Raw genomic sequence first — 23,586 nt, 5'->3', positions numbered from 1 at the left:
TAAGATTTCGCGCGTGTTACTGGAATAATGCGTCAGACTGGGATTAAGGGATGTGGGCTGGCCCTGCGATATCCAAGGCTATCCGCCTCCTCCTCGAATTCACTACAGGGTCTCAGCTGCGGTTGTTGGTCTGCCGGCGTCGAGCACAGACGCACCGTTTCAGCGAGATCTCGCTCAGTGAATCACAGAGCTGAGCCCGTTCGTCGGAATAACAGTCTCAGTTTTTGGACTCGAGTCAGGCAGCGACATTTTTAGACGGACATATGAGGACAAATGTAAAAATCGACGGGCTTCTGAATGGAAGATGGATTTCTAAAGCTCGCTTTTTTTTCCGCCCGGAGCTTCACGTTTCGTTATTGCGAGAGTGATGAATGAACATGGATACGAGAGTGCAGTGATGCTGTGGGAACAGCTGTGACTGAATAAAGTCGTGAAAAAAAATCGAATAAAATCCGAAAACAGCGACAAGTTCTGCAGAACACTGTGCTTTGTTGCCTTTTTACGGATCAGATGTTAGTTTGCTGAGCACAGGTTCATATTGATCCTGAGGACCGACCGGACCCCCCTTCACACAGACCGGAGGATGATCCCCGGGGCCCCCGGCACGACCACCACCATGCTCCCCGCCTCCGAGGCTGCCAAAATCTACCAGACCAACTACGTGCGCAACTCCCGCGCCATCGGCGTCCTGTGGGCCATCTTCACCATCCTCTTCGCCATCGTCAATGTGGTGTGCTTCATCCAGCCGTACTGGATCGGAGACGGCATGGACACCCCGCAGGCAGGCTACTTCGGTCTGTTCCACTACTGCATCGGGAACGGGCTGTCCCGGGACTTGACCTGTCAGGGCAGCTTCACCGAGTTCAGCACCATCCCGTCCGGTGCGTTCAAGGCCGCCTCCTTTTTCATCGGCATGTCCATGGTGCTGGTCATCTCCTGCATCGGCTGCTTCGGGCTCTTCTTCTTCTGCAGCACCGGCACCGTGTATAAGATCTGCGGCTGGATGCAGCTGGCTGCAGGTAGGAGACTCTGCTCTGACTACAGGCTGTAGTTTCATAAGACACTTCAGTGTGCCAGAGTGTGTGGGGCGCTCCAATGAGATTCAATCCACAAGAAATGCTGGTCCACAATCAGAGGGTTTGTCCCCATAAAGTTTGGTATAAAAACAGCTCAACATTCACACAGACTGCTCATAAAAATCCAGATGTTTTCCTGTTTTTGTTCAGGTCATAAGCAGGTCATTGAGATCTGTAAACATTACTTGCAGCTCAAATAAGTTTAATTTACTGGACATTGTTCACAATCACATGTTTTACCATCAACAGATTGTAAAATGATCAGAATGCAGACAGCTTTAAGGGTTACACCTTTTCCTGCTTTTTCAGGTTGAGGACTCCAATAGATTGTTCACAGCCCCATTTCAGTATTTTGTCAATTTTATAGCATTGCTGTGGTTATCAAAGCCCATAAAGCATTGTGTAACTGTCTTAAGTGTAGGTGGAGTGCAGTCTTGGGGGAACGTAAAACCTCAGATTGAAATGGTGAAAAACAGTGTGCATGAGTTAAATGATGAAAAGATACGAGCATCTTTTACAATCTTTTAAAAATGATACCTGCAGGTCAGAAGTGGACTTTGAGGTTACCCATAATACACAGACAGTGATGCAAATGCTTGATTTCCTTAAATGAAAAGAAATGTATTTTCAGAATGTTTTTCATCCCAAAGCTCAAATATTCAAAGACGATTACATCCCTTAAATGCAACATATTCCAAAGTACATCCATATTTTTGTCATATTTGTGTGGTAAACAACTTGGCTGTCATAAAAGCTTAATAAACTCTAGAAACAGGAAAGTAGGGTTTACATTGTGCGTGCCTTTCAACTGCAGCTTATATTGGAAATATGCAAATAGTTATTTCTCTTGATGAGAACAGAAAGGGTTTCTCTAACATCATCAAACCCGTGCACATTAAATGAAAAAGAAAAACACATGTAAGAGTAAATGAGAAAATAAGCATGTAGTGACTAAACTGCTTCTTTCCTTTAATTCTTTTTAGTCAAATTTCCAGCATCCTCTCTGAAGCAGAGAAGATCTTGATTTCCTTCCAAAAATGATGTTTTCAAATAACTGAGCTTTTTATATCTCAGCCAAGAGTTTCAGTACACCCGGGAGAATGACAAGTATCAACTTTAACAACTTTCCTCCTAAATCTTTTGATCGATTGGATCTCCAGAGCAACAGAACCAGAGGTTTATTTTAGGATTTTAGAAATATTGAATGTAATAATCAATAATAATAAACACACAAAGAATATTTTCATGAAAAAATAAATCAATTTCTTCCCATAGTCTACCAAGATTTCATATAAAAATCATCATCATATTTAATATACTAGACCACACATGAGCACAAACTCAGTTACATAATCATCACATATATCTGCGCTCTTCTTATAGGCGAACACACTCACCACCTATGCACACATAACGACAATAATACTCTACAATGCATCAATTACTGTGAAAACGTGACCTCTTCAACTTGACATCTCTCCTCTTTCTTATTGTGCGTATTCCCAGGCTTTTGATGATGTTTGCATTTAACACCAATTTGCCCTTTTCTGCCCGTTTAATCATCACTTTTAAAGAGTTCTCCACCAATTTAGTGTTCGGGTTGCACTCCGATGGCATTGTCAAAAAATGATGCAGCAGAGAGATGGCCTTTTATTTTCCACTCATTCTTCGTGCTCTTCAAAACCTGGCGCCTTCATTACCCACAATGCAACTCCACCACAGACAGTTCTGTCAGAGATTTGGCTGTGTTACTCTAGTAGCTAATGTAGCCTTGAACTGCTCGCCCCAAGCAGAGATGTGGAGGCAAAACATTTTAAAAGTCTTTTGATATTCATGCGCCTGAAGTTTTAAATCTGCTGTTGTTGCGATTGTTGTCGTCATCTGCAAACATTCACACGTTTAAATTAGCGAAAGCACAGGGAAGATCATTTGTATATGAGGGATAAACAGCAATGGTACGAGGTCAAAAAAGGAAGAATGCAATCAGCATGCCATTCAAATTACCTTGACTCAACACTTGCTGGGGAGATGGTGGACTTTTTAATATGCTGTGAAAAATAGACACAACAGATCAAGTGTGTAAATGAAGGAACTGTAAGCCAAAAACAACAGATTTGATGTTATTCCTCTGATGAGTGCCATCACACCAATTTGCACCCAGAGAAACATATAATGACTTTTTGAGCATAATTTAAGGTTCATAATTCTCATATAAATCTAATTTGTGTGTACAGCTAATATCCCATCATCACACTGCGCATCTTCACGGATGCCTGCTTGTAAACACAGCTTGTTCTCAAATGGGAATTTAATGTCACAGCCCATAATAATCACAGTCATAGAGAGCGCGCTTCTATTTTTGTCTCCAGAAACCCACAGCGGGCTAAATATCCTTTCTGATTTCAGGTGAACATGTGTCCCAAAGTCCGCTCATCACCAGTTTTAGCAATAAACAGCAACCACAGCCTGCAATCTAATCACTCGCTGCACAAGCCATTGATAGATATGGAGGTTAGTAGGGCCATTGGCCAGATGTGAGGCTATTTCTTAGCAAATAAAACCCCTGTGTTGCTAATATATATATGTAAAATATATAACTCTAGCAGCTGTGAGTTGGATAATCTTGGAGCGACTGCAGTGTGATGAGTTCCATCAGAATCCTAATGAGTGGCACATCCTGGCAGTTTGAGTTTTTGCAGGGTTTTTTTTTATCACAGTTCAAAGCTGCTTCTTATTCCTCTTGAGTCACATGCTGGCTTTCTCTAGGTTTTTTCAGAGGAGCAGATGTGACCGTAACACATTCAGGTTAGAGAACTAAATCAGATTTTCATCTCTGGTGGTTTCTGTGAATGTGGTTTGCAGTGGTGGAGAGTGCATTTGCTCAAGTACATGCGCTCAAGTACTCTTCAGAGGGAAATATTGAACTCTTTACTCCACAGCAGCTGTTGGTGGTGGTTACGTTTCAGAAAAGATTAAAAAACATCATGACGAGGGGTGCAAGTAATGATCATTTTCGTTATTGACTATCTGTTGATTATTTTCTTACTTCAACGATAAATCATTTGGTCCATAAGTTGCCTTAAAACGATAAAAATGTCACAAATTCCAAAAGCCCAAAGATGACATCTTCAAATTGCTGTATTGTCTGACCAACGGTCCAAAACACAAACATATTTGTCTTAATATCAGTATTAATAATCTAATAGCCACTGGGGCCTTTTTTGTGTGTGAGAAACAAGTACTTGATACTTTAAGTACATTTTTGCAGCTAATACTTCTGCACTTTTACCAAGAAAGAATAATCATTTTTGATAATCTCTAAAGCCCCATTCAGTGTCACTCTGCCCGTCTCATCTCGTCTCTCATTCTCATAGAGGCCGCTGTGAAATCTGCCATTTAAAGGTCTTTTAGGCAACTTAAATAGCCAATATCGAGGCGCTTCTTCTCTCTAAGACGTCTGAAATCCCATCGTGATTGTAAAAAAATCCTCCCCGTCAGATGTCATTTCAGGTGGTATGAAGCTGCTGTGATCTGCTATCAACGGCAGCACACACAGCTCAGAGGCAGCCCTCTTCTCCAACGATGGGATGTCCTGAATATTTGATGAGTTATAGAAATACAGATAATAATAATAATGATCATCGCTGTCATGATGTAGCTGTTTCTTTGCCTCTTTGCAGATGTGGGGAAAACAACACGGTCTGTCTTGATGCTCTGTTTTTTAGTTTGCACAAATCTTTTACATAACTTTGAACAGTCGTTGGCAGGCGCACATATCCAGCCCAAGCAGAGATACAACTTTTTTACTTCTCTCTCTCTAACCCAAACCCATTCATGACCAAAACCAGATGGCCACTGTGGCTCTTATGGAAGTCCACACACTGCTACTTCCTTTTGTTTTGGACCTCCATGTTGGTTACTGCAGACCCCACCAGGGATGAAACCTATTTTTTGTAAGATGAAATCAGACCTGGTATCATCGACAAAGTTAATTCAACAACATACATGAAAATGATGCGAGTCATATGTTGCGGCATTCGCAGTCAAATAAACCTCAACCTAATTGAACAACTACGGGAGATTTATTCATCAAATGAGGGAATATCTTTTGAAAAACGGTTTCATCCCCTCAGAGACGAGTGGAATCCATGCCAAGGAGCATTGAAACTGTTTTAAGCTTGTGTTAGCACCACTAAGACATTTAATGTCGATTTTTCCTTTCATTTCATTCACACTTAATGTGTGAATTAAAGAGCTTTAAAAAAAAAAAAAAGCAATCTGGAGAACGCCAAATGTATTTTTCACAAGCTTATGGCATTTAGGTTATTAATGGCTCGTTATTTATAATAAACCATTTTTAAAAGCTCACTATAAGTGCCAGTGATAATGAAAACAGGAGGCATGTTGGTGCTCAATAACCTGGATGGCCTCCAGAGCCGTGATGGCCATCTGGATCTCTCAAACACACACATTGCAGTGTGGAAGGAACAGCTGCACATTTTCTGTGGGTGTAAATCCGGGGTGTCAGAGGTGGGTCCAATTCCCGGCTGCCTGCCCGGCAGCTTCCTGTGGGCAGTAAGTGAAGTTCCTCACGGCGCTCTAAGTGGTCTCGCATTCGGAGCCAAAACTAGAAAGTCCATTTGGTTGCTGGAGGTTCATTGTTCATTGAGACGCTATCACGTCTGCAGAGGAGACGGATAGATCATGAAAACTGATCCAGGGAATGTCTGAAAGGGGAACTCTTCAGGTTGCAATACTGCTTGAGTTATTTCCGTCCATACAATAATCCAATAAATATCCATGTTTACTCCTTCATAGTCATCTTGTCTAATCTGAAATACACGTTATGAAATGACACATTCTATTCTGTGTTCATTCCTGACAAGAGATACATAAGAATGAAAGATATTTATTCATTAATTCCTGTATTTGTCCGTTTGACTTGTATTTAGATTCAGAAAGAACACATTCAAGGTTTAAAATAGAGTTCTCACCTTATTACATTGTTTTTTTTATGTTATTTCTTACATTTCATATGTTAAACATCTGATGATCACATGTGCCTGTACCTTGTAAATTTAGCACTTATGAAATCTCTGATTATCCACAAACTTTTCATATGTAAAATATTGTTTCCTAAGTGATCAACCTTTAGTTGAGATGGTGAGGCAGAGAGCGAATGACTTCAGCCCGGTCTTTATCCTCTCACACACATAATGAAGGACCTGAAGAGTCTGAGAGGCTTTACAGTGATGTAACATGACCACACATGACACAAAGAGATACACAAACACACACACACACACACAGAGAGAAGCTATAGCAGAAGAGAAAAAAGGATTCAGAGTGTCCACCTCAAGGTTTTTAAATCTGCCCTCTTTTATTTCCTCTCTCCAATCAGTTAAGTGCTCGCTATACTGTCTACCCGATAGGAAAAAAATCTCTTTATTTTTTAAAGCTCAGAGAGGTCACAGTGCATGGATGGTAATTACGTTTAAACAATACAGAAGAACAAACAAAAAGAGAGATGTTGACGCATGCAGAGTGAATCAGCTAAATGAATAGCCAGCCAAGTTGACTGAAGCTCACAGATCTCAAAGACTAATTCTGAGGATTAAGAAAGTGGATCACCTTCTTTAGCTGCTGAGGATTTTAAAGGGACAGTAACCTCTATCAGCCTCTCACTCTTATTGCCTCAACGTCCCTTTGACTGCAGAAACATTTAGGAAAGTAATGACTCGGAGAAAATAATGAAGCCACTTCATCATTGTGCTTCTTTGGCTGCTTCAAAATGAAGCTCTTTAGTCTTTTGACATATTCTGCATACTGAATATCATTGATTTACATTTACTGAAGATCAGATTTTATTCAAACTAAATTAAGTAAAATGTAATTAATAAATAATTGAAATTTGTTGGATTCAGCTCAATGTAATTTCAAACTTTACATGGTCTTTTTTTAATTATGTAAAGGTTACTATTATTTATTTCGGAGGTTTTTACAGTGTGGTCCAAAATGTAACTTTCAATTTCAAAAGCTGATAATAGAAGTTGTTTAAATTTCAGTTGGTAACGCTTAAAAGTTTAAGAATTGTACAGCTGGAGGTTCGATCTCTCTTGATGCTCCTAGCAAAAAGTTAAAGTGTCCTTGAGCAAGACGCTGAAGTCACATATTACTCCCAAGTTACATGTAGGCCGACAATATTTTCTGAGCGTGGTTGACCCATGAAAAAAATGCCCCTTCAAACGTATAGGCACAAAAAGAAGAGCTTAAAAAGGATGAAATGTGTCCTTTAAAGTCCAGCAGCCGGATGGTCAGTGAGCTTCTTAATAGAGCTGTCACCCAGAGAGAATAACCCTGAACACGCAGTGGGTGAGGCGATTTAGAGCTGTCCCATAAGGTGAGGTGTTTTATGGGGTGTGTGGTCTGAGAGGTGAGATGGAACATTGTGTCCAAGGTGCTGCACAGCCGGACTCGAGGTCCTCATATCTGCCTGTCAGCTGCTCACAAATCTTCTCCAGCAGAATTTGACATTAATGCGCACTAAATATTTCATGGGTAACAGAGTAGTTAGAGCTACAAGTTGCAGCAACATTGTGTTTTCTATAACATGGATTACAAGGTCTCTGCTGATATATATTTCACATTGAGTTTGAGAAAATAATCAATGCTTTTAGTGTGGATCTCAAAACATATTTTATTGATGGAGTTTTATACCGTAATTGACTGGTAGTTCCCCACTCCGGCCGTTAGGGGGCTGAAATGCTCAACAAACGAAGAAGAGACAGCGGCGAAAACACACAAACAAAAAAGAAGAAGAAGAAGAAGAAGAAAACTCACAAACAGCGTGTAACGCTCGAGGAGGCTTATTTTAACAACTAACTTTCGGGTTTATTGTGACAAAACCAGAGTGGGCGACTGTTGGAACATTGGGAAGACTAACCAAGACGTTTGTTTGGTGAGTTTCATTTTATTTTTGTCGAGTTTGAATGAAGTGTTGCAACGAGTTGACAAGTGGAAGAGAGCATGTGTTGCATGCAGGTGTTACGTCAAAGTCGGTTCCACGTCAAATTGCGTTTCACTGTTAAATTGATGGCCCCTGCAAACGAAACCAATTGACTGCCTTTCGTGACTGTCTCACGAACTGTGAGACGGTGTTGCTCCTAGAATTAGTCTTTTATTCGCCGTGGCATGATCGACAGGTGAAGCTGCAGGGGGCGTCTCGAGCCCGTTCGAGGTAAAGCGAGAGTGGTGTCTCGTGATTAGGGAGTCGCGAGGTATTTAGAGCCTTAAGTGTGACTGACGGTTTTGATTGCAGGCTCGTTAGGAAGTGGAATGAGCAGAGAGACGGAGATTATGTGAGACGATGAGGAAAAGAAGATGGAAATTACATCCAGAGTCCTTCGTTTTTCAGGGACTGTGTAATTATGCTCCACCAGGTTTAACTCCGAATAAATGAGCAGCAGTGATAGGGGTGTTTAATGTGGATGCACAAACAAAACATGTTATGTAATAGCCACAAGGCCATAGATTTGTGTTTGATTGATTTTGTGGATCATAGCCACCTTATTGCTTTGGCTGAGGAGGTCATATTGTTGGTACTGTTCTGGGCAATTGCTTTGTGGGGACAAGCACCAGAGACCTCACAGGCTCTATTACCTCTTCATTAAACCATTTCTGAGGAAGCTTGTTTAATGTTCATGTTCTTATGAAATTGCTAAGGGACATTTCTCAGCATCGCTGTTAATGGGAACTCAGAGTTGAACCTCCTAATTACACCCTTCATTTTCTTACGGGAAGCAACACGGAAGTCTAAAGAGTGTGCCTGTCGGAGGCAGCCGATAGTCTTGTTTTTTGTTTGCCAGAAGTATGGTTCCATGTTTCATGAGACCTGCCCGGTTCTCTTATGTTTAGCTGAGGCCGGAGGAAGAAACTGTGCCACTTTGGAGTTCTGTTGGCATTTTCCAGAGCTGCGTTGCCCTTTTTAAATTGGTGGGATGATGATGGGATAGTGCCCAGTTGCCAGACAGAGGGAGCCGGTGGTGAAGCTGATTGTGAGATAACGAGGTCTTTCCAGGAGTCTCTGCAGGATGTGGATATGCTGAAGTTTTAGGGTTTAATAACACACCTAATCAGGTGCTAGTTATGGAGCAGCAGGAGAGCTAACAGCTGGGGATTTAGGACGAAAATGAGAGCGCTGAATGGCATGATGGCGAGGAAGATGAGTTAGTGGCAGCACAGAGTTTGACGGTTTGTGTGTGTGTGACTAGAGAGTATCACTGATGCGACCAGCAGCCGTCGATGTTGTTATTTTCCTTCTCTGCGAAATAAAATGTCCCCAGTCTGCTGTTGTCTTATCCTGTTGTATTATGTATCCCCGAGGAAGCGTCACTAAACAGCTTGCCCGCTGCAAAAGGAATAAGTGACAAATCCCCCAGCAGGGGAAAGTGATAATCTCAAGGAGCATAAGCTCGTCCCACAGGAGAACAACATACTCTGTTTTTCCTGCTGCATTTTAAGTCTCATGGGAAGCTCCAGAATAACACTAACTAACTTCTTCGCCAAGGAGGTTATGTTTTCGGTTTGTTTTTCAGCATTATAACAGGAAAACTACTGACCTGATTTGAGCTCTGAGTGTCCTTCAGAGTTATGAATATCAGCCGTTGTCTTATGAGCTCTTGGAGGTGGAGCAGAAATTCTGATAGTAGCCCGTCCCTGCTGCCCCGACCTTTTCCCCCTATGAGGAGTCGTCGATTGCCACCTTCTCACTGAAGACTCCTCAAAACCTCAGACAACCGGAAACCTATGCAAAAGTTTCCCAGCAGAGCTAAGCACCAGATTGAGCGCTGAGGCTCGCCTGGCTGTGATGGGATGTGACAGGCTGAATGCGAGAAACGAGACCCCCGAACCAACAGTGTGCCAAATCGACCGGCGGATGACTTTGTGGCTTCTTGGTCCCTCGGGCCTTTTCAATCTGAGCTCACAGTTCGCTGTGGAGATACTCCAACAACCTTGCAGATTAAATGCTCCTGTTGTTGTCGTCGTCTCTCTGCAGTGGGTCACTTCGATCTGCATTGTAAATGCAAACACAACTGCTTGCTTGTGAATAAATCATGACACTCTTAGACATGAATGAAAGCCTCCGAGTGTCTGGACTCTGTGTTGTGTGTATGCAGTTTTTCAGAATTGAATCTGCCGATAGCAGCTGTAACTGATTCTCAGCGGCTCAAGAATGTAAATGAACCTGTACTCGGACGCTTCATAGTTACGAAATGAAGCAAGAATTCCTCTTAATTAGGACCTGAGGGCAAAGATACAGAGAAAACTCTTCACACAATTAATACCAACCCAAGGGCTACGAGATGGTGCCGTGTTTATGCAGAAACAAATGTGGTGCATTAACAACAAGACGCCATGTTTGCATTCACATGTTTGCTGTGCTGTTGAGAAGCTCTTCCTTGCTACTAATGATCTCAGGATCCTTCATTCATGCAGCTTGTCTGTGGGCTGGATTCGGCTATTTCCATGCTGGCAGTACTCTCTGGTTTACAGTTTGATTGGTGTTTCCAAGATGGAAGCTTTTAGTCTGTCACCACCTCGGGAAACATGAACTATGAGGACACAGTTTAAATGCTGTTTGAATAATAAGTGATACTTTGGTAAAAAACAACAACAAAGAGCTGCCAGTTATTACGCTTTTTGTACATTAGCAGGTCGTTTTTCCGTTGTGAAGCAAGAAGGGCCGTAAAAGGGTAAAACATGACCTGACAGCCTTCTCGTTTCTTTTTGTACACAAATGAGTGACCAGCAGGTATCAGCTATATCAAACATCTGTTTGAGCCATCAGCCTCTGCAGCTGTGTCCTCCACGGCTCGCTCTAACTGCCGTCAATACGTCTCTTCCACCGCCCGCTCGCTTTCACGCGTTTCCCAGAGGAGGGGCCGGCTTTATAGATTTCCCATCGGGGGTTTATCTTCTTGATCGCCGGGCCGGGGCGGAGAAGCCAGCCGGTTGATTTATCCTCCTCCTCCTGAGTTGGGCAGCAGGACAAGGACACGGTGACCCATTTTAAACTTATCTGCCTCGGACGAGCCCGTGCGTGTTCGTGGATGTGCGTTTGAGTGATTGAGTGACTGACGCGCCGGCTCAGGTCTTCATCATATATCAGATTCTGTTATGACACCTGGCTCTCATTGTTTGAGGGTGAATGATGCTCTGATGCTCCTTGATTTATAGAAAAGACACTTCGGCGAAGGTTGCAACACAGCCCAGATTTTAAACTCTGAAAAAAGGCGATGAACTCTCTTCTCGGATGACGGTTAGAGGAATTAACTTTAAGAAAGCTGCTATGAATGAGTACTGAATTTGTTTAGAATAAAATATGAATCGGTACATAAACGCATGTATAGTCTATAGTTTGACGAAACTAAAGACAGTAAAACATTGCACTTAAGATGGATCTTGCCTACTTCCTGAACAGTTTATTCAGCACAGTAACCAATCTTTATATATTATATTCTCTGTGCACTTCCCCCCCGTCTCCAAAATATCCAATTTACAGCCCACAAATCCCCTTTTTCTGGTCATCTCTGCAGGTCTAAAGTGCAACCACATTTCCTCTCCAAAGAGCCAAAACAAAACTCGGATCCATGAGATCTACTTCTCAGCAGGACGTTTCATTTCCGACATCCCACCCTCTCGTCAATCAATACCCTCATAGTGAACGAGGAAGCCGTTTGATGACGAGCATAATACAGACGTGACATCCAGAATGTATTCCTCTCTGTGGCCTCAGAAGAGTTTAGGGCTGCAGTGGGTTGACTGATGGGGAAACATGACCGCTGTTACTGAGTAATGACTCAAATCTGATGTTTATCTGCTGAAATACCTTCTGAATGGGACGAACTGAACCGAAATCCGTTCATGGATCACAGTAACGAGGCGTCTCCTCCCGCTGGTTTCCCGCCGAGGTAGACGCCTAATTACGCCGATGATCCATCGACGATCACAACGGCCGTATTGAGCTGCAAATGAGGAGTTGCACCCTGCTGTGTGGAAAACATGACGAACAATGTTATCCATTGGGAAACATATTGGCGGGGGGATTGAATCAAAGAATGCAGAGTGAAAACTGGGGACAGGCGTAGAATACAAATGAGGTTTGAGCGCGAGACGACATCAAAAGGCTCCGGAGCTCGTGTAGCGCCACAGCGGAGGTTTGTTATTTGATAAACTTAGCAGGGGGAGTGAAGAAGTGTGAGCTGTGGAAGTGTTTACATCCCAGCGGACTCACTTATTATTACGCTGGAGGAACACTAGAGACCCGAGAGAGGAGACGCTCTCGGGTCCGTTTTTCGAAGGTCGTGTGTGTGTGTGTGGGGGGGGGGAGGACGACGTGTGTTGCTTCGGTGATGTTTGCAGACATTCCATTAATGCTCTTCCTCCCTCCGAGCTTGCCGGTTGCCATGGAAACGCCTCTCGTGCCGCTGCTTGCTGGCAGCGTCCCATCACTCTCTCTCGCTCTCTCTCTCTCCACGAGATCGCCAGTAGTGAGCTGTTCGGGTCCTTAAGGAGCCGCCGAAAGGAAGAGGAGGCGATTTTTCGGCTGCTTCCCCAAAAAAAAGCCAACCGCTTGCTTCAGGTCACAAACCACAGGTCAGGAGATCATCATCACCCCCCTCCTCCCCCCCGGAGCGGTGAAGCATCACAGCTGCATGACAAGTGGCAAGATGATGGCTTCTCTTCTCACATCGATGCAATAGTGACAACAGTGGAAGCAGCTCGACTACCATCAGTCTCAAGTTTTGAGCCAAAATGGATGAAAAGAAAAGCTCAGAAAGGTTAAGAGAAATATATGTCTGAAAGTCTTTGATGTCTGTGTGTCAAAAGCTCCAAAACAGCGAGTAAATAAACAGTTTTTTGACACAATCTTGCACTGACTCAGCCTTTGGTTGGACCGTGTAGTTTTAAAGGTTTCTCTACTGGTGGATTTTCCTCAGTAAGACAGAGCTCTGTATATTTTCTGGCCTGCCCTCACATAATCAGCAGTGCTGCAGAAAGAGAGCGAGACAGAGAAGAGGGAGGGGAAAAGGCTTGAAAGAGAGGAGAACATGTACTCTCTGCCATCGCCACAGATCTGAGACGCATTAGAAGTTGCTGAAACGAAGTGGAGCAATACCCTCGGCTCGACTTCAAAGGCAGGTTTTTGGAAGAGGAAAATAAGGACAACCGTTAAAAGATTCAGAACTGCTTGAGTTGAGTTCAAGAATGCCGTCGCCAACATCTGAGGAGGCAGAGAGAAGAGAGAGCACTTCAATGAAACAACGGTTGATCGAGTGTGCGACGTAGAATTCTTCGGATCACAATATCTGACCATGTGGGCTTTTTCCTCGCCCTCAAACTGTTTTATTCCTCGTCTGTCAACTGCTAAGCCTCACAAACGTTATCGGCGTCAGGGGGGATTTTAGCTTTACTGACAGCGAGCATACAAGGCTTAGCGCATGTTTTCCTTCAGTCTGGGATGCAGCGTTCATCCTGTTTGGCAGATCCGTCTCAGGTTCACCAATGGGAGCTGTTAAATAACGTGAACACCTGTTCTTAATCGCCTCCTGATAGGTTTCTGGGAAACTTCCTGAGAACAAAAGCTGCTTCGTGTAATGTTTATATGTAGCGGTATGTTGCGCGTATGGTGGGGCTTTACTCATCAGACGAGACGGAAGGGAGAAAACACTTGTGTCACGCTGACACTCATCCAACCAGCCGATTGGATCCTCGGTGTGGGGGAGCGACCTCCCACTCCCGGACATATTCTGTGCTCAGAAGAAAATCAGAGGACGCTTTGATTAAAGCGCGCTTTGAATACTCAGAAGAAGGCTGTTCCAACTGGGACCGACTTCAAATGAGACAGGCAACCGAATCTGAGGCGACATCAGTGTTTGGATGCAACTTCTGGAGTCGTCTCCTGTGTGCTGTAACGCAGCAGGAGGGCCTCGTGCAAGAGGAGGAGGAGGAGGTGTCTGAGGGAGGAAAACAATACCGCCGCCCAGGAGGATTATCAGAATACCTTTTATGCAGATTATGACTAAAATAAGAAGGCTTTGTTTCTGTGGCACTGCCACGCCGAGGGGTTTAAAAACGGGCCGCTGGAGACGTCTTAAAATAATCCTAATTCACTCAATTTTGAGCACATTCTCACATCACCTGAAGAAGCTTCGAGTCATTTTCATAACATTAACTTCCATTATTTACCATTTTCTTTGAAGGAGTAGCAACGTTTCCACATATGTTGAAGTGGTTTTCCTTTCGAGTGACGAATCTCTTTGTTGCTGTAGACTTTATTGTGTGATGCACAAAAACAGAACTTTACAGGCAGAGCAACAGCAGCCTAACTAAGGGCGGTGGGGGCTGAGTTTCCACATTAGGTTTAAATAAAGGTGTGTCCTTTAACCACGGCCAGATGTTTTTCCTTGGATAAATGATAAAGCAGTGATGATATAATGACTTCTACAGAACTGAGCTGCTTCCCTCTCCGCGCAGAGATTATTAGATTGGAAATTTGATCCTCAATCAATTTTACGGCACTCTCTTCTCCACGGACCATCTCCAAACTAGCTCGTCTTTGACACGGAGTTAAATTTTATTTAGCTTTTCAATAAATTGAATGAGGACAGCCTAATTGCTGATTGCCCCGACCTGAAAGTCAGTCTGCTTTTATGTCTTTGAAGTGTGGTTTCGCCGTCTGTGCGCCTCCCTCTGATCTGACGGAGGAGCGTGGTCTCTCTCACGCTGCGTTTTTAAACAGCCACTTTCATTCCCTTCATGTCTCAAACGGGTTTCATTGGGATTCCAATCGTGTAACCCGTGTTCCTGCCGAATCCCTCCAGTCTTCCTCTCTAATCCACACCTGAGAATGACACAAGAATGACACGCGTATCTCACAATATCAATAACTTTTAGATTCTGTGCTCAAAAATCTCATCCTGATCTTGCAGTTCATTTCTGTCTCTTTTTACACAAACACTGCCACTGATGTTATTTTAAGCCGAGCTCCTCTTTCCTCTACTATTTTGTTTCCTCATTTCCTGTCTTTATTCTTTCTTTCCTTCTCTTCATCTTCAGTCGGTGCTTCATCTTCCTCACCGCTCCTTCTCCCTATCATCCAGAGTGACAACAGAAACATGGTTCTCGTAGGAGATGGAGAGAGGTCACAAGGAATTCTTGCTCTTGCGGGTGTGTTGTGCAGAGTGGAGCAGCTGAAAACAGTTGTAACTGAGATTTCAGCACTGCAGCGTGTGGACAGCTCCTTCAGGATCACAGCGTTAGCGGGGAAGTTCAGCTTGATGCTAAATTGAGTTAGCGACGAGATATTCTTGTCCTCTGTAGTTTCTGTCTTTGCATTAGATAGTGTTGTTGGTAGATTGGTTTGTTCAATATCAGGCCATGTATCAAATATTGATAGTATTTGCAGTGTGGGAATAAGAGCTGTAGCTACCACTGAAGATCCTATTTTATAAGACTTAATCCAGTATTTCTAGACTTTCTGCATCTATAAATTGTACCGGGGTTCGACTGTAATGGTTGCCAGGTTTCCATTAGCAATGATTTTGAGAAACTGGCAACCAATTCTGACACTATTGGACGTGTAGAATGAAGTGTAACTGTCACTTATTAGATTATTATTCTACTGTGTTTCAGATTGTTTTGCTCTGGTGTGCTTCACATAATGTTTGCTCACAGTAAAGTGCTGGACTGATGTTTTTGCTTTAATTCTTTTCTAAATCTTGCATGTACACACGTGGGTACAATTATGATTTAATGTTGGCTCGTTGTTTCTTTTCATGAGCCTGATGAAGTGCTGAACACGGCATGTTTCTCATGCCAACGGTAATAAAGGATCCCTGATCATGGAGCTTTTTATTGGCTGACTATGCAGTGCAGTCTTTTCTGACTTTTGTGTGGACCTAAGAAGTGTTAATGATGGGGGTATATGGCAGGATATGTGTTTCAAATCATGCTTCCTTTCCTGTATTATCTCTCCACACACACACACACACACACACACATGCGCTTCCTCAGTCCTCTGTGGAGTAGAAGGGATCAGGTTGGGGGGAGGGTAGCGGGAGAGAGAGAGGTGTTTCGTCCTCGTACCTTCTTGCATCTGCTGGTTTCTGCCCCAATTAACACCCATTAATATGATTTGTTATGGTCCACCTTGCTTAATGCAGACGGTATGAGCTCTTTATCTCCAACACGCCGCTACACGTGCACACCTGCGCATGCACTCACACCGCCTCGGTGACCGCGAGGTTTAAAGGAACATGAATCGCACAAGGCAGACCACTACAGCTGGGCCTGTGAAATGCACCATGAGTGGGTTAATGTGTGTGTGTGTCTGTGTGTGTGTGTGAGATAGCATGTGGCGATTGGACACAAAGGTCTACACTATGACACCTCCTCCTCTGATTGTCCCAGCTGTCGCTGCCAACAGCTGTCCGCTGAGAAGCATTCAAGTGGAGAGGAAGTGTGTGTTTAGCGTGTGTGTGTTTGTTTCAGAGCGAGAAATCAAGGGCATCCAAATGCATGATGGGGATGTTTTGAGAAAGTTTTTATTGGCAAACTTATTCAGTGTGACCTCCATTTGAACATTTTTAGTCTTCAAATTGTCAGTATATGCTGTTATTGTTTTCCAGAGCCCAAGGTGACGTCTTCAAATTGGTTGTTTTGTCCAAAATCAAAACGTACATAAAATATTGAATTAATAAAGCGGCAAATCCTCAAAACTTGGAGGCAAATGTTTGGTATTTTTACCTGATAAAAAGTTTAAAGAGCAACTGAAGAACCCTGAAAATCTTGTTTTTGCCGTCTGCACTGATGTAGAAGTGTACTCCAGAGTGTGTCGGTACACTGACATCACCAGAGAGGTTGCACACCGCCTTGGACACTATTAAGTTCCTCTTTAAATAGAATAATTATTACATTAGTTTCAATCAACTTTCAACACTATTATCTTCTTATCCTTACATTCACCTTAACTTCAGTTGAATTAAAAAAGCAAACTAATTACTGTCGAGGAATCCAGAATACTTCATCTGTTCAGCACTGTTCAAACAGGCCTGACGTCTCTCGTAAGGAGATGAAAGAGGAAGATGTAGCATTGATCAGTAATTGACCTCCTCTTCCCCGTGCGATGAAGAGTCGTTCTCAGGAGTCCAGTGTGACGGCCCGGATTAAAAGGCCCGCGGGCCGTAGTTTGCCCATGCCTGTTCTATACCTAAGCGCTTCCTGCAACAGTTTTTTCCTGTTTTCCAAAATGTACTGAATTTAATCTTGACATTTTTTCCTGTTAAAGTAGGCTGGGGTCAAGCTGCGCTGTGTAGCTACAAACAGTCCTATGAATGACATGCAGCTACAGTGTAATGTGCAGTAACGACGGGGGTAAACCAGCGGGGTCAGCCTCTTCGTCGCCCGATAAATAGATTCTCCTCATCTCAACATCCCTGCAGCCACAGCAGCCTGCACACAATCGCTGCCATAAATAACGAAAGATACCACGAAACGAAGACGAGGAATCATGTCGGCTCTTTAAATGAGTGACGTTTTCAACCTAAAAGCTCAGGATAACATCCGGCCCGTCAGATATTGGTACAAAATTGCCGAAACTATAATAAAGACTAGGGCTGGGCAGTATACCGGTTTTTTATTTCCGGTATGATATGAATTCGTCACACACCATTATACCGTTGCATAGCCGAAACAACTGCTGTCTGCTTTCAACAGGCAGCTAAATGTATTCCTTGCCGCTGTCAGCGCTAGTTCTCTTATGTATTGAGAGGGAATAATGTGGCCCCCGAGCCAAAACGTTTGCCCACCCCTGGTATAGAAGATGAATGGATTATAATGAGATCAGAGGAATTACATTTCTTTTGTACTTTTATGCAAAGAGTGAGGACGGCATATTTAGCTTCAGGTCGACTTACACTTTGGCTTTCGTGGCATCAAACCCGCGGCTGCTGGAGGTTTAAGTCTGCAGCACCACAGCACAGAAATGGACATTTTAAGGCCTTTAGATGAGTCAGACAGACCCGGTTTCTCTTTCATGTCCTGTGTTTCGGGAGACTTAAGATTTGCCTTTGAGACGGTGTGCAATTCAACTTATTCTATTAATATTACAGCTGCCTGCAGGAGCAGGTTGTTTACAGGAAAGAGCACTGGCTGTGCTAAATCCTCTAATATGAATAAAAGGAAATCAACACTAATACGCCGTGAAGGTTTAGAGTTTAGTGAACATGAAAAAACATTTCCTGAAGATCCGAAGAGTCAGAAAGTAGAATTAAGACATCCTTGCGTGACGCATTTTAAGCAGCCCGACTTCCACTGTAAAAGGCATTAATAAGCCTGTGGATTTAAGGTTTTAGCACGAAGCAGTAATGTAAATGTTCCCCGTGTTGGCAATTAGTTTTTCACTGTCGTTGGAGAAATGTTTTCTTGTGAATTTCACAGATTACATCCTCGGTTGCTTTCTTTCAAGCTTTCTTTTCGTGCCATTGTACTTCACACGGAGTGCAAATTCAACTCAAGATCCTGTCATGATCCTGTCGACTGGGATCTGATGCTAAAGAAGATAATAAAACCGGTTATGTATCAAATTTTTAGCAAATTTGAAGCAAATTAAAAGGAATTATTATATTATTATTATTAGACATACACGCTGTGTCAAACAGGTGCTTCATAATACAGCGTTTATCTCTCCCTTACGCAACCAAACGAGGAACATTTTGTAATAAAAATAATAAGAATAAATGTATTACAAAGAGCCACTGCTGCTTTACACACTTTTCTTCTCCTCCCTTTGCTCAGAAAACATTTATCTCTAAACTCAGGAAGGCTGCAGGAAAGTCAGTGGACTCGGTGCCTCCTGGGAAATGTAGGCGGAGGATGTGGAGTAGAGTGCTTCTACATCAATACTGGCTGTTATTACAGAAGCTTGTTGCTGCTTTTATTGGTACAACTGTGAGAGCGATGTCTGGTTGTGTTTAACTTATGACTAACAGGAAAACAGACACGACCCAGACACCCATGTGGTCATCCTTCCGCTGGATAAAGGTCTCTCTTGTTATTATGGCCGCCACAAAGAGAGGGGGGAGAGGGGGGGTAAAGGGAAGGAGGGACACAGGTCACCGACATTTCCGGAGATTATCCGTCTGCTTAATCTGCTGGCAACGGAACTTTGTGGGCTAACCTGACACACACACTCACGCAGCGATGGAATGTATCCAAGTACTGTTCTTAAGTACAAGTTTGAGGTACTCGTACTTTAGTTGAGTCTTTTCTTTTCATGCCACTTTCTACTTCTAAGAAGAAAGAAGAAGAAGACTCTAGAAAGATGAAGACTCTACTTAATTTAAATTTAGGAAAATGTGCTTTTTTCTTCACTGCATTATATTTGACAGCGTTACTTTACAAAACACACGAAGAGCTTATGAAATGAGATGCACTCAAAGGGGACGTTTCTCTGCACTTTACTTTGAAGTGGAGGAAATTAAAATTCATCATCGGTTATTGTCCCAGACTTTTAGAGGGGAAGCTCCCGCTGAAGTCACAGGAGACGTGCACAATTAGAAGTGTCTCTTTAACCTAAACCTCACTCTGACGTCAACCCTCAACTCACTCTCATTCTCTACAACACAGGAATGAAAGCCTCTGACATTCAGACTTTTGGCAGCATTGTCAACAAATAAAGATCTCAGACCTGTAAATCATTTGGTACTGTGCTCTTCATGGTGTCCCAAATCCATCATATATATTCCTCCCTTGGTAGCCGATGAGGACCTTGAACCCTGACCCATCTTTCTCTCCTCCTGATCCAGGCACATGTCTGATTCTGGGCTGCATGATCTACCCGGATGGCTGGGACAGCGACGAGGTGAAGCGGATGTGCGGCGAGCAGACGGACAAGTACACGCTGGGCGCCTGCTCGGTGCGCTGGGCCTACATCCTGGCCATCATGGGCATCCTGGACGCTCTCATCCTCTCCTTCCTGGGCTTCGTTCTGGGAAACCGTCAGGACAGTCTGATGTCTGAGGAGCTGCTGGGAGACAGTAAGAGGATACGATCTTAATGGCTCATCGATGGTAGACACAGGCAGTGCATGTTAGACTGCAGGTTGCACTTTTTTTTGGGAAACAATGCAGTTGGTCATGAAGATGAAAAGCAATGAGCGGAGAGACGCAGAGAGAGAGAAAGTTGGGTGACTGAGAGGAAGGGCTAATTGAAGCCTGGGGATGCTGGACAGAGTCATGAATTACTAATGGCTGTTTACACAGCTTGCTGCCAGCCTGTCTAAATGAATCACAGCCACAATATCAGCCGGGACCCAGACGCCCGTTCACCCGCATAAGCAGAAAGACTGGGAGGAAGAAGCTATTATCAACCGGGAGAGGGAAGGACAAGACGGAGAGGGATAATGAGCAGAGGAAGAGGATGAGAGGAGGAAGAGAGATGTGCATGAAATATGAGAATGAAGAGTGGGGCGTTCATCAAACAGAGGACGAAGTTTAAATAGGATGTTTTCTTATCTTGTCATTCAGGAGGATGGATTGTGACACCTGTCCAGAAACACCGGAGGGGTGTTTTAATTGATGCATCCTTTAGAGGAGAACCTCTGTGTAATACTGCCCCCTGCTGGTTAAAAAGATGTCAGTCATTGTTTCCTCTCAGTACTAAACTGATTTCGCTCTTTTTTTCCTCCCACAGAGAGCGGCAATAACGCCATATAACATCTGTTAATGGTGAAGCAGTCACAAACACACAGGTAAGGATCAATAATCAATCTTATGTTCGTACCACTGTACCTCTCGGGTGATAATTAAAATTGTTCCCATTGCAACCCACGTTATCATTTTAACGTCCGGCTTTCTCCTTTTATTCCTTTTGAGGCACCGAAAACTGAGTTTCAGATCATTTATTTTCCCGTAACATTACATTTCATGACTAAATAAGCAACAATCAAAGTCATTCTTAGTTATTTATTAAGAGTCAAACATTTATAAACGTTTCCTTTTATTCCCCTCAAGTAGCTTTAAGGTTAAACAATCCTCTAGTTCCACACTGATCAATTACATTGTCAGTGATTCTTGTCTTGCGATACGACGACGTAAGTGCTATTTCAAAACCTTCTCCACTGTATAAAAGAACATGAACATAGTCACGTAAAAGACATACAATTACATCATAACTTTAGCTTGAAAAGGTCGATCATGATGTTTAAAGAGAGTGAAATATTCAAACCGAAGACTATATTGTGTTATGGCTGCACCGTGCTATCAAGTGGCAATATTGTAGCTTTTGGATTTTCCCTAGAATTAAAAATAAAGTTCCGTAGGTTTGAGCAAACAGAAGTCGTAATGACCCACCATCTTTTTAGGAGTGCAGATACAACATAATTACTGCAACCACATGCTCCTCAAGCAGTCTATTATAATCAATATAATTATCAGAAAACGGTAGTAATCAGGATGATATTCATCATCAGGTGAACATCATTTAATGACTCGGTTATTTTTGCACTATTTTAATCAATGAAATTTATGTTCAGATTTAACATATCAAACATGTGTTTGTTCTTTATCTGCAAGTGGCTTCCAGCTGATGCTGTATTCATGAATATGAATCGGAGATACTTTTGCATTTTAAGTAAATAATGTGCTGTTAAAAGCATATTTGTACAATAACTGGATGGTGTGTGTGAGTGAGTACATCACGGGGCTCCACCTACTCCCTATTTTCTAGAGATTTATTTTTAATTAAAAGCACTGAAAACCGTGTGTGTGTGTGTGTGTGTGTGTGTGTGTGTGTGTGTGTGTGTGTGTGTGTGTGTGTGTGTGTGTGTGTGTGTGTGTGTGTGTGTGTGTGTGTGTGTGTGTGTGTGTGTGTGTGTGTGTGTGTATACACACACACACACACACACACACACGTTTTAGGCTATTTATTATCAAACAATTGGCTGTAGTGTAAACCAGAGTAACTGATCTATATCCATCCCCCACTGTTTTAAACTAAATGAATTTCTTCTTTGCCTGCAGGTCTTGCTGCCTAGACGTGATGTTACTTCAGGATCCAGCTTCCCTCTCGTGGTCCGACCTGTAGCGCTGATGTCTTGGTAAAGAACAGATCGAAGAAGAGGAGTGAGAGGAGGTCTGGAAGAGGCCACACAAACCTAGGTGGAGGCCAGGATGCTGCTTGTTCTCTCTGAAAGCTCCCCCCTGTAAAATAGCCTCCTCATTCTTCTCAAACTCAAAATTCTTGGAGGATGAATCCTCAAAAAGACCGTCTCAAAGTTTACCTGTGTCGATATGTCACTGCGTCATCTTACATGAGCTCTTCAAACTGACATTTCTTTTGTCCGTGTGGATGTGAGGAAGGCTGTCTGTGCTTATGTTCAGCTGAAAGAATATATTTAAAAAGGCTCTTCATGTTTTTAATTCAGATACACACCACGGAGCGACGGCCGCTCAAATCAAATCAAATTATCCAGACTTTGACCGACACAAATAAGGACTTTACAGACTCGAGGTCAAAACTGTCAAATCTTCTTTCTTATCAAGTCAACAAAGGAGTTTGACGTTGACACTGGTTGACCTTTTGAAACGACGGCACTGTTTCGTTATAATTAAATGTTTGATGTGATAGAATCAAAGGTAGTAAATAGAAGTTTTGCTGCTGACTACTTTGCAAAACGTGTACGAAAGGAGAAAAATATCAAGTCTTATAATCTGTGTATACGTAGATTACGTCCTTGTATTTCGTCTTGACTTCGAAATGTGCACTTTGAAATGTCAAGCTATTGGTCCATTATTAGTGTGTGCCATGCAGTATCTCGTAATCTGACAGTATTGTGAAGTAAGAAAAGCTAAACTGAACATGAATAGACGGATACGTTTGTTTTAATTGTCGTTCAGTCTCCCGGCTAAAAGAGATGAACACACGGGGAAACCTTCAGTTTGGGATACATGCTTAACTTTATTGCTTTCTGGCAGAGAGTTAGCAGTTGCATAGATAAGAAGATTACATATTGTGGCCAAACGGTGGAATTTCAATTTTTTATACTCCGAAGTCAAACTTTTTTGGGTCTTCGTGGGACTCTGTATCCGGTTCTTTTTATATACCCATGCCTCTAAAGTTCAGCAATTAACGTATCTAAGTTGTTATAACTGTACAAACGACAATTATCCGTTTTTAGCTAGCTAAGTAAAACACCATATTGCTGCCTTCACACTAGATTTTGTAAATTTTTACTGTTTTTTCTTGTTTGCTAGTGTTAAGCTAATTGGCTAACAGAGTTGGACCAGCTTGAGTGGTATCAATCATCTAAGCTAGCTAACTCTCTGCTTAAAAGCTAATTAGAGCAATTCCCGAAATCTCCAATACCCTGAACGGCTTTTTGAAACAAAGTAGCTTTGAGTGTCACACAGCAACATTATAATTGTGAACGTGCATCCTTTATTATTCCTGT

At 42.8% G+C, this 23,586-nt stretch overlaps 1 protein-coding gene across 1 annotated transcript; it reads left to right on the top strand.

Moving 5' to 3' along the window:
* Window positions 1-311: 311 nt before the first annotated feature.
* Window positions 312-23,586, top strand: lhfpl3 (LHFPL tetraspan subfamily member 3). The gene is made up of 4 exons (XM_079294292.1): window positions 312-1,019; window positions 19,943-20,173; window positions 20,829-20,886; window positions 22,157-23,586. The coding sequence occupies exons 1-3, from the start codon at window positions 584-586 to the stop codon at window positions 20,849-20,851; spliced, it is 690 nt and encodes a 229-aa protein (XP_079150418.1). The 5' UTR covers window positions 312-583; the 3' UTR covers window positions 20,852-20,886; window positions 22,157-23,586.

The sequence above is a fragment of the Melanostigma gelatinosum genome (genome assembly GCF_949748355.1).
Source record: "Melanostigma gelatinosum genome assembly, chromosome: 22".
NCBI lineage: Eukaryota > Metazoa > Chordata > Actinopteri > Perciformes > Zoarcidae > Melanostigma > Melanostigma gelatinosum.
This window is presented reverse-complemented; position numbering and strand designations above follow the sequence as displayed.